General features: G+C 36.5%; 3 protein-coding genes across 3 annotated transcripts; 1 reads left to right on the forward strand and 2 right to left on the reverse strand.

Annotated features, from left to right (window-relative positions):
* LOC129810116 (LMBR1 domain-containing protein 2 homolog) lies at positions 1–6279 on the forward strand. The gene is made up of 3 exons (XM_055860401.1): positions 1–552; positions 633–1394; positions 5136–6279. The coding sequence occupies exons 1-3, from the start codon at positions 382–384 to the stop codon at positions 6183–6185; spliced, it is 1983 nt and encodes a 660-aa protein (XP_055716376.1). The 5' UTR covers positions 1–381; the 3' UTR covers positions 6186–6279.
* A 3527-nt stretch (positions 6280–9806) lies between these two features.
* Positions 9807–11417, reverse strand: LOC129810148 (cell cycle checkpoint protein RAD1). The gene is made up of 2 exons (XM_055860449.1): positions 11213–11417; positions 9807–11151 (listed from the first exon to the last, which is right to left on the reverse strand). The coding sequence occupies exon 2, from the start codon at positions 10790–10792 to the stop codon at positions 9884–9886; it is 909 nt and encodes a 302-aa protein (XP_055716424.1). The 5' UTR covers positions 10793–11151; positions 11213–11417; the 3' UTR covers positions 9807–9883.
* Positions 10826–11327, reverse strand: LOC129809695 (zinc finger SWIM domain-containing protein 7-like). The gene is made up of 2 exons (XM_055859730.1): positions 11213–11327; positions 10826–11151 (listed from the first exon to the last, which is right to left on the reverse strand). The coding sequence occupies exons 1-2, from the start codon at positions 11325–11327 to the stop codon at positions 10826–10828; spliced, it is 441 nt and encodes a 146-aa protein (XP_055715705.1).
* Positions 11418–15846: the final 4429 nt, after the last annotated feature.

The following is a 15846-nucleotide window of genomic DNA, read 5'->3' on the forward strand; positions in this document are numbered from 1 at the left end:
AAACTTTAGAATCATAGCCTTTATAAACTTACTAACCCTATCTCTGTAGCCCTTTAACTCCAAGGCTGCCAACTTTCCGATAAGGAAAGTATCGATTTTTCAGTGACGTCGCGATGTCAGAAAGTGCCCACAAAAGTGCTAGTTCTCCCGTGAAAATCCTCTTGCCAGCGTCAGGGAAGCTCTTTTTCCAGCACAAACCCGACTACGTCTTCTGTAAGCCCCACTTGATGCCCCTGAAGTCCATCACAGTGGAAAAATTGGAGAAAATGCAGCTGGAGACGCAGAAATTGAGGAGCAAAACAGCCCAGAGTTAAAGTCGTCACATCGCCATCTGTTTTTTCTTGGGAAAATTTTCTGGAGGGGCGCTTTTCTTGGTGAAAAATGGCCTGGTTGCTGGAATTTTCACTCATATCATCTTTTGTGATAGCCTGTGTGTCTCTGTATCGGTACGGGAAGGTGCAGCAGCAGAATGTCCTGGTCACAATAACCGTCGCAATTGCCTGGTGCTTCTCCTTCTCCATCGTCTTTATCATTCCACAAGATATCACATCGGTAACTAGATTCAATTGATTTGTTGTCGTTTGGGCAATTTGGGCTGATTTTTTGGGGCGGGGGCTTTTTTTTTTGGTTAGACTGTGTATAGGCAGTGTCTCCAGGAGAACAATGTCACAGTTGATGGGATGGGTAATGCATCAACTAGTCCAGATCTCAGTACTTGTCAGCAGCCGTGGGGAATGGTGTCGGACTACGTATTCCTCGATCTCTGGCGCATCATCTACTGGTCATCCCAGTTTCTCACCTGGCTCATCATGCCACTGATGCAGTCCTACCTCAAATCCGGCGAATTCACCATCAAGGGGAAGCTGACGTCAGCTCTCGTGGACAATGCCATCTACTACGGGACTTATCTCTTCATCTGCGGCATCCTCCTGATCTACCTCATTGCCAAGCCCGAGATCAGTCTCGATTGGCAGAAGCTCAAAGCGATTGCCTCATCAGCTTCCAATACCTGGGGTCTCTTCCTCCTGATCCTCCTCCTGGGATATGCCCTGGTGGAAGTTCCACGGGGTCTCTGGAATGACTCAAATCCCCAATTTACGCTGATGCACGCATACTTCAAACTGTCCAAGCTCAATTCGGAGAAGATTGAGGCCGAGGAGAATGTCGAGGATGTCCTGGATTCGCTCAATTTCATCAGCAATACCATTCCGCATCATCACGAGCTGAGAGTCTACGTGAACATCATCAACAGGAAGGTCCCCGTGGAGTTGATGGAGAAGTACAAGAGGAAGGACGCTGAGCAGAATATGTCCAGTGTAATGCCATCGGAAAAATCCCTGAGTCGATTGCATCGCCAAGTCATTAAATCCCTGCAAGTTCTCCAGAGAACGCAGGTAGGAATTTTTCCATTTATTGATTTTTCCCAAAGGGGTATTCATTGAGCAAAGTCGGGCCTTTTACTTTTTTATTAGAGAATTTTTCTCTTAAATTAAGAGTTTTGACATGGAAATGAAAAACTAATACAAATTTTATGTCCAAATAGAGGATACTTGTAGGCATTCGATTAATTGCAAAGCAAAAATATTTTTGATTAAAAAAATCGTGAAATTTGTTTGCTGCATATGCTGCGATAGAGGAAAAAGTTGAGAGATTTTTAAATTACACGCAGCTTTTGCTTCATTGGAATTTTATTGATAGCTTTCCTTTTGAATAAGTTTTATAAGTAATGAATTTGTTAAAAAAAAATAATTTCTTCTATTTTTTTTAATTAAAGAAAATATTGTTTTTCTTTTAAACCGGTCAGATTTATCTACAATCTGAATTTGAGTTTATCAGAAAGAAGAAACCTTTTTTTAATCCCTAAATACATCAAAATTCATTAGAAACCATTTTTTATTTATAGGGTAAATGTCCTAATTCAAAACCATTTCCAGACGCTGTGACTTTGATAGAAGATTCAACACATTAAGTTTATATTTTTTCTGAAGAGAATTACATAAATCTGCTCCTTGACTCTTCTAGAATGTTACAGTTTAGTGAAAATTCTTTAATATAATATGAAAACTTCTTAAATACAAGAAAAATACGCGAGCGTAAAATGCTTCTATTGGAAACATATTAATCCAAATGGAGACAAGGGAAAGTTTCTAATTGGAGACAAACAGTGTAAGTCAAACCGCGACGAAAGTGTTCCAAAACCTTGTTGAGTAGCTCCTGAGTGCAGGATTTGTTCTTATTCCTGGTGTTTTCTCCTCTAAAACAATAAAATCTCTCCAAAAAAATCATATTTTCGGGGTTTCCTATTGAAGCATTTGCAGACACTTCAGAAAAACCCTTTTTGTTCACGAAATAGGTAATTCTTTCATTTGAAAACTTCACGTACCGTTAACAATAAAGATTAGCACTTAATTTAACTAAAATTAGCCAGAAATATGACATACGGTGGATTGTGGAAAGGGAGACACATAAGAGAAAGTTCAATTTCAAATGCATTTTTAAGCCGAATAAATATATATATTTTCATTTTCTTTGCATCATGAGATTGCTTGTGAAATATTCTAACAGAATCTTAACAGTTTTTAATAGATATTTCAACCAATTAATTGGAATATTCCATCAAATTTAAAAACAACACATTTTGAAAAGTTGGTCAAAAACTTTTGGAAAATTGGACAAAATTTTAGAAAGGTGGACGTAGTGATATTAATGACAAAATATCATACGAAATATGTAGAAAATCAAATGTTGAGGGTTTTCTCTGTATACTTGCACATTGGATGGTTATGCTAATCCCTCCTTTATGTCCGGGTAACAGTTGGGGAGCGCTAATTATCAAGAACTTCCTGGACGTCCAACCAAAAAGAGATTCTGTAAAATTCACAGACGCCTCGCGCTAGCAGTTATAGCTTTAAAGCGGATGCAATTTTTAGCACATTTCAATTCCCCATCCGCCCAAGTCCTTTTCCACTTCCTTTGGGAGTTCTATAGAGGCTCCTATTTGTTTTTCTCCAGGTGTTTTTGCGATATTTACTATCCATTCTGTCAGAAAAAGTGGTCTTCGGAATCTGGAAATCCTTGCAGCCTTTTCCAGGATATTTTCTCCTTATCAGCTGCTAACTGCTGTTGCAACTATTTCTCTAGATACTTGAGGATCTTAGTCCTGCTTGTGAACATGATTTCACTGCACAAAACCACCAAATTCATTCACAAAATCAACTTGTCCAAAATTTCATAAAACATGTTTTGAAAGCAACACGAAATTAAATCACTTTTCTATCCTTTTTAAATGTAATATTTCACAAATATTTTTTATTCACCTTTTAAATGGATGTATGTCCTTCGATTTTCACTGCGGACTTAACTCTTTCCGGACCACAACATATCCAGTGAACGAATTTCAGTAAAACTCACTTTATTGTAAGTCTTAGTGGTCAAATATGATCCCGTCAAATCATTGCTCTACCTGACGATTTTATTTTTTTTTTTTTTGAAAGTTTAAGAAAAAATTGTTTTTCGAGTTTATGTAATCTGTAATTATTAGTTATCATACTTATTGGTCCCAAGAGGTTTTTCCTTATTCGGTCTAGAAATATCAAAAAAGTCACAATATCTGCAAGGAAGCAGAAAATCGAAAATTCACGATCTTTGACCAGAAATATCTAAGCTCAGGAGTTAATTAGGATCCTGCAAAAAATATCCTAGATTTCGACATCCTTGTGGTTTGTAATTATCTAGAAGAATCGGATTTTTATCGATTCTAGATAGTCTAAAAAAATTGTTGTTTCCATGGGTACCCAGTGTCCCAAAGAAGACGAAAGAGTTAACAATATTTCACAAATTATGCCGAAAAATCAAACAAAACACTTTGATATTTTCCTAGCAACTTCCATAAAAAACAGAGAAAATTACAACTATCGTGTCAAGGTTATGAATATCACGTATGCAATACATTTTTTAAATTCTTCTTGCAAGTCACCCTTTGATTGTTTTATAATGATTTTTTTTCATTTTTAACTTCTAATATAATCATAAAATTAGGTTTAATAATCTTTTTATCGAAAATTGAAATATTTAATTGATTTATTATCAAGTTTTTAGGGAGGTGTCTCGCATTCCACACTGCTTTGTCCAACTTTACAAACTGTCTCGCTTTAGGCAAATTACCCTAAATGTTACACGAAACGAATAAACAACAGTCACTTTATTGTGTTTTTCATTGGAAAACATGGTCAATCTATGAAAAATTCAATGGTGAAAAGGTACACTTTAAATTTTTCTGAGAAATTACCAAATTAAAATTTGTGAATATGAATGGATTTTTGCTTTATTTGGAACAAAATTAACTAAATAATGAAACTGAGATAAAGAAAATATATAAATACAAAAATTTAGTACTGTAGAAAACAATGACGATTCCATTTGGAGTAGCGAAAAATTTCCATTTGGAGCAGGTTTTGAATTACCTTAATTTACCCTATTTTCAATCTGGTTGAAACAAATATACAGTAGAGTTCCTCAAATTTGAACAATATTTTCAAAAACGTAATGGAATTCATGTGAAATACACTTTCCCAAATTTAAGAAAGATAATTTTAGAGAATATATCAATGTAATTTATTGTTAAAGAAATGAAATTTGTTGCGGAAGTTAATATAATACGATAATATTGAGGAAACACCAGAGAAAAATAGTTCTAATTCAGACTCCACGCAAAAATTTCTTCACATAACCTCAAATTTTTCATTTTGAACTCAACCGTCGTTCAAATTTGAGGAACTCGACTGTAAATGAATTTGAAAAATCTTGTCAATTTGCCGGTTTCAGCCGATTGTAAACCGATAAATAACCGGTAATGCTATTTAAAGTCTGAAACTGTAAAAAGTACTCGTAATTCACATGAAGCATATGCTTCATGATCATTACATTGAATTATAATTTGAATTATTTTAAAACTGATTTAAATTTATCGATGACTTCATTACTATTTCTTTTTTTTAGGAAAAAATCGTTTTATAATGTAGAATTTTATTTGTTTTTTTTATTGTAAAATTGGGAATTGCTTTGCTAAATGAATAACCCTTTGCAAAGCTTTTTGCCAGGCTTTGATTTTGAATATTTTTTTTTAATTGTGTTAGGCTCTTTGGAACATCCAGATTGAGAAGGTGCTCCACTATGAGAATATACTGAAGAACTTGCATTCCTCAGACCGGAGTTTCCGGTGTGAATTTTCAACTTCGCAAAGCAGATTCCAGAATGCAAAAGTGGCGTGGTATTGGTACTGCCTGATGCGTCCGCCACTGATGAAGGCTCTGGCCATTGCTACGGCTTTTCTGTCCGTGACGGTGGTCTGGTCCGAGTTGACATTCTTCAATCGCTCGCCAGTTCTCTCGATCTTTGCCAATGTGGTGAATGTGGCAAAGAGGAATTATGATTTCCTGACCATTGAGCTCTTTTCCATGTTTGTCCTCTGCTATCTCTGCTACTGTGCATATTCCACGGTGTTTAGGATTAAGTTCCTGAATCTGTACTACCTAGCACCGCATCATCAGACCAATGAGCACAGTTTGATTTTCTGCGGGATGCTCCTGTGTCGTCTGACTCCGCCGATTTGTCTGAATTTCCTGGGTTTAATCCACATGGATTCACACATTATCAAGGAGAGAATCTCAGAGACTTGGTATACGCGTGTAATGGGGCATATGGATGTGTTGGAAATCATTTCAGATGGCTTCAATATCTACTTTCCCATGCTCATGATTGCTTTCTGTCTGGCCACGTGGTTCAATCTCGGCAGCAGGACACTCAATGCCCTTGGATTCCAGCAGTTTATGGTCAATGAGGATATGTCCGATGAGATTGTCCAGGAGGGAAAGGATCTAATATCGCGGGAAAAGCGAAAGAAGCGCCGAATGGCGGAATCCTCGATGCGCAGGAGGAGTGGAAATGAAATTCGGGGAGGGAATTATTTGTCGGAGAATGAGAGCAGCCAGATTGCCAATGAGAATTTCCGTGTGGTGGAAAATACGGATTTTGACGATATCCGGAACAATATAACGCAGAATTTTGCCCTGGATGTCGATGATAGCTTGAGCTTCGATACAGATGACAGGATTGAGTTCCGGGCGTACACAAATGACGATAGTGGCCATTTTAAGACACCTACTCGCTTATTCGATGATGTGTGATTTAATTAATTTGCATAATGTTGTAGCTTTGTAGATAATCGTCCATGTAGTCCAACAATTATCACGTAATAAATTAACCAACTTTAGACACAAATTTATTGGATTTTTCTTCAAATTGGGCGTGGTCTTTATTTATGGGCGGGGCTTATTTTTCTAAGAAAAATTTCAAAATGGATTTTTAGGAGGATTTTGGGGTGATTTTGATTAATTTTTCTCAAAGAAAGCTACAATATCATCTTTGAAGAGCTTTCAGGGAATCTTTCAAGCTTACTTTTGCTCAAAATTGGATTATAGTGGGAGGATCGTTGCACCCAGGCGACCATTTGGGCCCATTGTGCATCCCTTTGTTCAAAATTCATCAAAAATTAAAGTTAGACCCATTTTTATTATTTTGAGCAAATAATCAAAATCGGTTTGACATTGAATTTTTGGCAACTTTTTGAAAGAAACTTTGGAAAAAGGTTTGGAACGTTTGGAGACTAACAAAACTTATTTTCCATTCAATTTTCAATCAATTTTCCAGCATTTTCTGGTTCATTTGAAGTGCATTTCAAATTTGCCGCATAAAAAACAGCATACATTAAGAGTATTTCAAGAATTATTTCAGAAATGAGCTCCAAACGCTCCCAATATTATGCAAAATTCATAATTGTGTGTGCATAATCCCGAAGTGTACAATCCCGGGACGCCGTGTCTTATAGCCTCGGAAGAAGTACAGGGAGTTCCGCCTTAAGTGAATACGGATTGAAAGAATTTGACATGATTTGTCTACTATTGGGAGCTCATTTATAAAATAATTTTTGAAATGCCCCTAAATGTATTCAAATATTTTTCACACGGTAAATTTTAAATAAATTCCTTATGAACCGTTGGCGCTGAATAGATTGAAATTATTTTGCATACATCCCGGCGTTTCCGTAACTTAAGCTGGCTATACATTAGACATAATTTATTGAAATATTTCTTTTCAATATCAAATATTGACAAGGATTGCCTCCATATTGCAAAGATTTATTGACATAAATTTTTCAATATTGAAGAAAATTGTCCAGTGTGTAGGCAAATATTGAAATATTTGTTTCAATATGGAACATTTTATTCAATATTTTATTTCATTATTTTGAATGGCTACAAACCAGGTCAAATTATGTAAATAAAAAATTTCAAAATCACATTGAAATAAAATTTCAAAGAAATTCTAAATATCAAATTGATTTGATATTTCCTTCAATATTTTTTAATGGTCAGGAATCTTCGTCCTTCAGAACATCACAGAACTGCTGGATTTTCCTTGATCATTAATGAAAACACATCCAAGATAAAAATACAAGTCAAGACACACCTCTCCTGCTTCCCCCAGAAAATCCCAGATTCTTGGAATTTGGTTATATATTTTGTTCAATCTCCTCAAGAACCCAACTTGGTCAGCACTAATCACCTGCTTCCTCCAGAAATCTCAGATCTTCTGAGATTTTCTTGAATATTATGCCCAAAGCACTTCAAATGTTCAAATACATTCTGTGGTCAGAGGATTCTTGGAGCTTCCTCCAGAAATCTCAGATCGACGACGAGATTATGCGAGATCAGAATGACGAGATTATGCACATACAATTATGCAAGTTTGCCTACCATTGGGAGTTAATTTATGAAATCAATTTTGAAATACGCCTAAATGTATACTCCCTTTGCGAAGCGGGAAATTTAAAAACAAGGCTTCTTTTTCAGATTAAAACTTTAATTTAATTTTTGTTTTGACTTCTTTTACTCCGCGTGAAATTCATTCTACGGCCGATTTATTGAAAAGAAAGCCCCTGCGGGTATGCAAATTTTCTCGGGTATAGACTGCTGTTTTTGTCAACTGAGGAAAGGATTAACGCACCTCTGTACTTCCCAGAAGATGGTGAAATACAAACTCTTGTCTTAAGGAGTTATCGATAACAATGACTGCGTAATGCTAAAAGGCTTAGGGGCCTTGACAGACCTGAGGATTAGCCGAGAGATGGCTTAGCGTACTTATACTCGAAACAGTGGTTAAACTTCATTTCCATCATTTTCCACTGTAAGTCGTCTCTCGGATTAACCCTTTGAGGACGATTGGAACACCGGTGTCCCATAAAGAAAATAATTTTTCCTGACTACCTAAAATTTTTTTCTTATGTCTGTACGTCTGTACATAATTGTAAAGTAGAAGGTTGAAGGAATCTAGAATATTTTTTGCAAGTCTCTAGCTATTTGCTATGTAGTAAATATTTAAGCTCAAAAATGGCGAATTTTTAAATTCTCAAATTCATAATTGATTTTATTTATTTTTTATACTTCCAATTTTTTTAAGCAAAACCCTTTTGGCAATAAAAACTACAATACTAATACGTAATATTTTTTATTAAAGCGAAAAATATTATTCATTGGTATTTTCAGAAAAATTACTTAAATTTTTGGGCTCTTTTTGTCCCTATCGTTCATAGAAGCACAAAATACACCGAATCAGACTCTGTTGGACTTTCCGAGGTTAGATCATTGATTATGTTCCCCAGTTTAATTTTTATTGTTGATTTTCAGTCCGTAAAAAGTGTTTCGTCGTTAAAGGGTTAAGTCGTAAGTGTGTCTAGGGCATAAGGAGATAATGGCCTCGCAACTCCCTGGAATGTAACATAGCATCCTCGGTCCAACAGGAAGTTCCGCTTTGTGTGACAACGGATTGAATTCACTTTCATACGCCTATGTTTTAGTACAGAGGTGTGCAAGAAACCGTTGAAACCGAATTAACGTCAAAATAAGTTTGTTATAGTAGCGTTTTGACCATTGACGTACATGTTTCATTTGACGTTAATTCGGTTTCAACGGTTTCTTGCACACCTCTGTTTTAGTACGTCACGGCGTTTCTGTACTTTATGCTCCAGACACACTTATGTTGCGAAACAGTTATAGAATACCACAAAATTGATATGCACTCTCTCTGCAGACGCTTATGAAGCGAAAAAATACACGCGCTGCAGGGAGTGTGCATATTCAGCAAATCTGTCCAACAAAAGAATGCCCTATTGATAATGTATAATGAATAAATACAGTCAGTTGTTTCTAGAAGTTAATTCCAAGCAGTTCAGTTTTTTATCTCACCGTCTTCTTACCGAAGTGCCACCCAATGACTCTCAACACTTACGACTTAAGCCGAGTAGCGATTTAGTGAAAAATGAAGGAAATGCACTTTAACCATTATTTCTAATATAATTACGCTAAGTCTTATTCTAAAGAAATCACCTGCGGGTATGCAATTTTCCTATGTGACGAGTGAATTTGCGGGCTTTTCCACAGTCACCGGTCACTCAAAGCGGAACTCCTGTCTCTTCAATGGCATTACTGAAGGCAATATCTGCGTCCACACAGATCAAGGGGGCAAATTCAGGAATCAGGAAGAGGGCAATGACTGTGAAATACAATTGGTTTCAGCCTAATCTGAAATAAGTGTTAAATACAATATCTATCATTCAAATATCTGAAGGAGGCGAGCTTCTCAAGAGCTATAATGTCTCATCGCTATAAACGTTGCTCGCATGAATTATAGCCCTAAGTGTTAATAAATTTATTTGACTGCTTTTCCCTCGCATTTTCAAAGAGAAACCCTTTTTTTTCAAAGTCAATTCATGGTTTTATTTAAAAATTCTGTACAAGTTGTCAAAAATTCAATTTTTAAAATGAAATCACTCTTCAAGATCATCATGAAGGGGCGTTATGAAGTATTTGAGGACGCCCATTGAAGAATCATCGACGGGGATATTCCCCAAAGTCGTTGCACTTCCCCGTCTGGCGGTCGTTGTGTCGGGATTGCTGTTGACCAGGAGGATCTCGATGCTCAGGAGGCCCGTGGTGTAAACTGTCAGTGCCACGGAATGGGCAAAAGCCAGGCATTTGTTGGCGAAACGGATGTGAGAGCTGCGATATTTCAATTTGAGGCTGTGAGTGCATCGGAAACTCACGAAGCTGTTGCTGGTTTTGGCCACTTGAACAGTTGTCTCGGCCTGAATCTTGCCAGTTGTGGCTCTGAGGAGGAAATAGGGTTCCTGGGGACTCAGTAGCATCTCAATTTCTCCCGAAGAAACGTCAATTTCGCTGAAGAGATCAGAGAAACTGGCTTTGTTCATGATGATCCGATTGTAGTCCGGAGGCATGGCCAAATGGTGAAAATTGAGAGTATCGCGGAAGATTTTGGTCTTGAGTTCGGCTTCTATGGCAATATTGCTGTCCGGGCAGCCACTAAAGGCCAGCACAAGAGGATAAATGTCCCCGCAGTAGATAATGATGAGCTTGCAGTCATCGTCTGAGGTCATTTTCAGGCATCCCGTGAGGCTGGTGAGATTGACAGCGAAGGAAATTGGGGCCTGGGTTAGGTCTTCCGTGGGTTTGACGTAGTATTCTGCGAACCATTCTTGTGGCATGAAAAGGGAAGCCTGAAGGCAATGCCCTTCCTCAACAGTTATCCTAACTCCCTGATGGTCAACCTCAAAGATCACGTCCTCGACAATCGTCAGGGCTTTCAAGATGTTCCTCAGGGTCTTGACATGATGCAAAGTAGCACCAAAGACAATATCCTCCTCTTTCGGATTCACCATTTTCTTGCAATACCCTCCCCAAAATTCCAATATTCAAAACTTTTTAGCAACAGTCGGAGTGTAATCGCTGTAATAGAACTTCATGAGAGCCAGAGCAAGGATGTGCTTGCACTGAAACTTCTTGGAATGGGTAAAAAAGTGATGCTTAAAAGCCTGACACCGACAGATCATTGCATTCTCCGCCAAATGATAAACATTGTTCTTGCTGCCCTGAATCTTAAATTGCTGCAATTCGTAAATACCTTTCTCATGTGGACACTCCTTGCACGGCTTAATCCTTCTCTCCTTCAGAATATCCACTGCCTTATTCAAAGTATCTCCGTAGAGTATCTCTAGCAATCTGAGCTCTTCTCTGGGAACTGAAAAGCAAAAGAAACAAAATCAAAACAAAGTTCTCATTCACGGAAATGCTAAACTTACTGGGAATTGGGCTTGAGATTCCAGCTTTTTTCAATTCCCAATACTTCCTATCGAGTTCCTTTAAAATGTTATCCCGAACACTAAAAATTATGGTACTCGCTTCAGTTATATCCATAGAAAAAGTCAAGGAAATCAAAAAGAAAATGCATTTGCATAAAATTGTGTAAGCAGAAATGGCGCATTTAGGTGGAAAGTAAGGTTATGGTACTCGTCTAATTTTCCGGAATCCTCATTCAGAGCCAAATTGCCACCAAGTGTTGAGTATTTGAACTACATACCCGGCCGGCTATTCGTACTAACTTTACAGATCATACTGAGTATATTACAATGTATTTATGTGAGGAAAGTACTAATTTCCACAATATGTATATACTATGTATTTACGTAAAAGATATACAAATTTAAATATATACTCAAGTAATACGTTGTATCTATACGCAAAAAATACTATGTTGAAGGAATACTCTGTATATATCGAGTATAAACTTTGTATTTCTGGTTTAACTCTTTCGTCTCCTTTGGGACACTGGGTACCCATGGAAATAACAATTTTTTTAGACTATCTAGAATCGATAAAAATCCGATTCTTCTGGATAATTACAAACCACAAGGATGTCGAAATCTAGGATATTTTTTGCAGGATCCTAATTAACTCCTGAGCTTAGATATTTTTGGTCAAAAATCGTGAATTTTCGATTTTCTGCTTCCTTGCAGATATTGTGACTTTTTTGATATTTCTAGACCCGAATAAGGAAAAACCTTTCGGGGCCAATAACTAACAATTACAGATTACTTTAATTTTCAAAAAACTTGTTCAAACTTGATGGGAACTCTCATACGCATAAATCTAGAGGTCAAATGTAAGGTTATCCCGCCAATGTCCGCCATTTGCTTTTTGACACCAACCTTGTAAGAAAATTCCAAGCGGGAGCGACATTTTTGCCAATATGGCCGAAAATTTTGACATTTAGCAGCTAGGGAGATTGCTTTCAGGGAAGTTTTTCCTATTCTTCCAGATTTTGGTGAATTCTGATTGTCCAGGAAGTGTTTTTTGGCTCTTGAGAAAGCTTAATGTGTCTGCAATAACATCCTGTTGAGAGAAATGTGTGTTAAAGTGCTATTCTGTGAAATATTTTGAGGAATCTGTTGGCAAGCAGGAGCTGGATGTCCTTTTTAGCACTTCCTGGACATCCCACAAGATACTCGTCAATAATTCTTCTTGTTTTAGTGATCAACATTGTAAAGGAGTCATTTGATACGCAAAAATAATTCACAAAATCGATATTATTGGCTTTTGGAAATTTGAAGTTTGTCTCCTTTTCGTTCTTTTGGGGATGAGAGTTCCCATGAGTTTTCCAATTTCCCAGAGGCGGAAAAAATTCTTTCTCTACAAAAGCATCATATTTGACCACTACACTTACAATAAAGTGAGTTTTAATGAAATTCGTTCGCTTGATATGTTATGGTTCGGAAAGAGTTAAGGACGAAAAGCTTTCCGGTGAGCAAAATTCAACGAAATCAAGTTTCCCTCGATATTTTAGACTAAATAAGAGATTTACGGTTAAAAATAAATTTTACCATCCCTAGAAGTCCTGGAAAACTATGGGTCATATATGACCCAATCGTCCTTAAAGATAAAAAATCACAAAATTTTCCAAACGACTAGTTTACTCGTTTGCTCTATTATTTTTGAAAGATAAATAACTTGAATATATTTGTAATAATAAAAAAATATTTAGAGTACGAGTGAAAATTAAAACGATCAAAAATTAATTATAAAAAATCTCATTCAATTTTTGGTCTCAAAGACTCTTGAAGACTTGTAGGGTAAATGGTGGAAAGCGAGAATAATTATTTTTTAGCATTTTTTGTATCATAGGATTCTTTGACAAATATTTTAACAGAATCTTAACAATTGTTATTAAATATTGCAACCGAATAATCGGAAAATTCACGGAAATTAAAAAATAACACATTTTGAAAAGATGGACAAAATTTTGGAAAGTTGGACAAAAACTTTTGGAAAGTTGGACATAGTGATATTAATGACAAAATATCATACAAAATATGTAGAAAATCAAATGTTGAGTGTTTTCTCTGTATATTTGCACATTTGATGGTTATGCTAATCCCTCCTTTATGTCCGGGTAACAGTTGAGGAACGCTAATTACCAAGAACTTCCTGGACGTCCAACCAAAAAGAGGTTCTGTAAATTTGACAGACGCCTCGCGCTGTCCAGCAGTTATAGCTTTAAAGCGGATGCTACTTCTTAGCAGATTTTGATACCTCATCCGGCCAGGTCCTTTTCCACTTGCTTTGGGAGTTCTGTAAAGGCTTCTCTTTGTCTTTCTCCAGGTGTTTTTGCGATATTTACTATACATTCTGTCAGAAAAAGTGGTCTTCGAAATCTGGAAATCTTTGCAGCCTTTTCCAGGAGATTTTCTCCTTATCAGCTGCTAACTGCTGTTGCAACTATTTCTCCGGATACTTAAGGATCTTTGTCGTTCTTGTTAACATGATTTCACTGCACAAAACCACCAAATTCATTCACAAAATCAACTTGTCCAAGATTTGATAAAAATTTGTTTTGAAAGCAACACGAAATTAAATCACTTTTCTCTCCTTTTTAAATGTAAGATTTCACAAATATTTTTTATTCACCTTTTTTTAAATAGATGTATGTCCTTCGATTTTCACTGCGGACTTAACAATATTTCACAAAATATGACGAAAAATCAAACAAAACACTTTGATATTTTCCTAGCAACTTCCATAAGAAACAGAGAAAATGACAACTACCGTGTCAAGGTTATGAATTTCACGCATGCAATACACTTTTCAAATTCTTCATGCAAGCCACCCTTTGATTGTTTTATAACGATTTTTGCATTTTTAACTTGTAAAATAGTCATAAAATTAGGTTTAATAATCTTTTTATCGAAAATTGAAATATTTAATTGATTTATTATCAAGTTTTTAAGGAGGTGTCTCACATTCCACACTGCTTTGTCCAACTTTCCAAACTGTCTCGCTCTAGGGCAATTACACACAAAAACAATAATTTTTATGAAAAAATGTATTATTGTTTACTTCATTTTTAATTTTTATAAATTAATATAAATTAATATAAATAAAAACAATAATTTTTATGAAAAAAAACTATTATTGTTTACTTCATTTTTAATTTTTATAATATTCAGCAAAGATAGATTCAGCAAAGAAATGCTGAAAATGCTATTTTTTCTGCTAACTGTGCTCGCTGGGTAGGAATTGAACCCTGAGGGTGTCTACACTTTGAGAACAATTTTCGTCAAAAATTGCTTTTTTGAAGGAAATTGGCTGCAGTGTGCTGTAGGCAGAAACGTCAAAATTCTGTCAAAAATGCAATTTTTGACAAAAATTGCTCCCAAATGTGTAGAGGCCTTGAGTTAAAATCTCAAAATCGCCAAAAAGTGAGTTGGCCCCTGTAATTTCCAAGGAGCCATTTCAAACTTTTTAGTACTCATATTTTTGTAGTATGCGTTAGCGCTTGGAAAATTCATGACGCGTTTTCTGCCGGGGGAAATGAATAGAGACGTCAAAGTCAAATAAACGGCGGAAAAACTGTAGTTGGCTTCAACCGCTTCAACAATCGAGAGTTTTCCTGAATATCAAGCTGATTTTCCATGGAAGAACAGTAAATATTGTCTGAAAATTTATTGAGAATTCAGTTACATGGAATTATCATTGTTTTTTCCAGACTATATCCCTTTCTGCCAACTGTGGAAGCTGTCGTTCAACGAGCAAATGTATGGAAAAAATTAGAAGAGGTTATTTGCGTGTTTTTTGTTGCGCCTGGAAAGTCGGATTCTCATTTTTTGGTTTTTTTTTTTTTTGGTACAGAAATACAAAAACGCTGAAGAGGAACTAGATGATTTTGGTAGCTACGAAGAAGAAGAGGAAATTTCTGAAGAGCTTGACAGTGATACGGAAAGAGAAATTGAAGCTGAGGAGGTGCCTGTTGAAATTGAGGAAAGTCGTGCATTAGTTAAGCAATTTGATTCCCGTGCGATATTTGCAAAATGCCTTCCGTTGCTTAAGAAGAGAAATATAATTCTTGACAATACTATCCGGAAAATGGAATATCAGAAGAAAGTATCGGATTGGCTGAAGAATAACTTCCGGAATGTGGCTGGAGATACACCTTCAGCTTCCTGGGGCGGTGGTAATATTTCAGGACGTTTTCGGATGGGAAACTTCAGTTCGTCATATATGGAGATGGAAGCAAATAATTCTGCATCGTCTGTTGATACAGCGGCATATGTTTTAGCCAACAGGAATAAGAGAATTCAGAGGAGCCAGAGAACGTATCATATGACCATTAAGGAATATTGTTACCAGGAAAATGATGAAGAGTTCTTGAGATTCAACAAGAGACACCAATGGGCACCAGTGGAAATTCGTCAGCGTCCATTGGCTCTTGATTTCACCAGGCAACCTCTGGCTCTCGAGTCTTCCAGGCAACCCCTAGCCATCGAGTATTCGAAGCTTCCGGAGGCAAATGATAAATCAAAAGATCAACGCAAGGACGGCCAGAAGGCGATAAGGAAGAGGACAAGATTTCGCGAGTTTGAGTGCTCCACGTCTGAATCCA

The sequence above is a fragment of the Phlebotomus papatasi genome, chromosome 1 (genome assembly GCF_024763615.1).
Source record: "Phlebotomus papatasi isolate M1 chromosome 1, Ppap_2.1, whole genome shotgun sequence".
NCBI lineage: Eukaryota > Metazoa > Arthropoda > Insecta > Diptera > Psychodidae > Phlebotomus > Phlebotomus papatasi.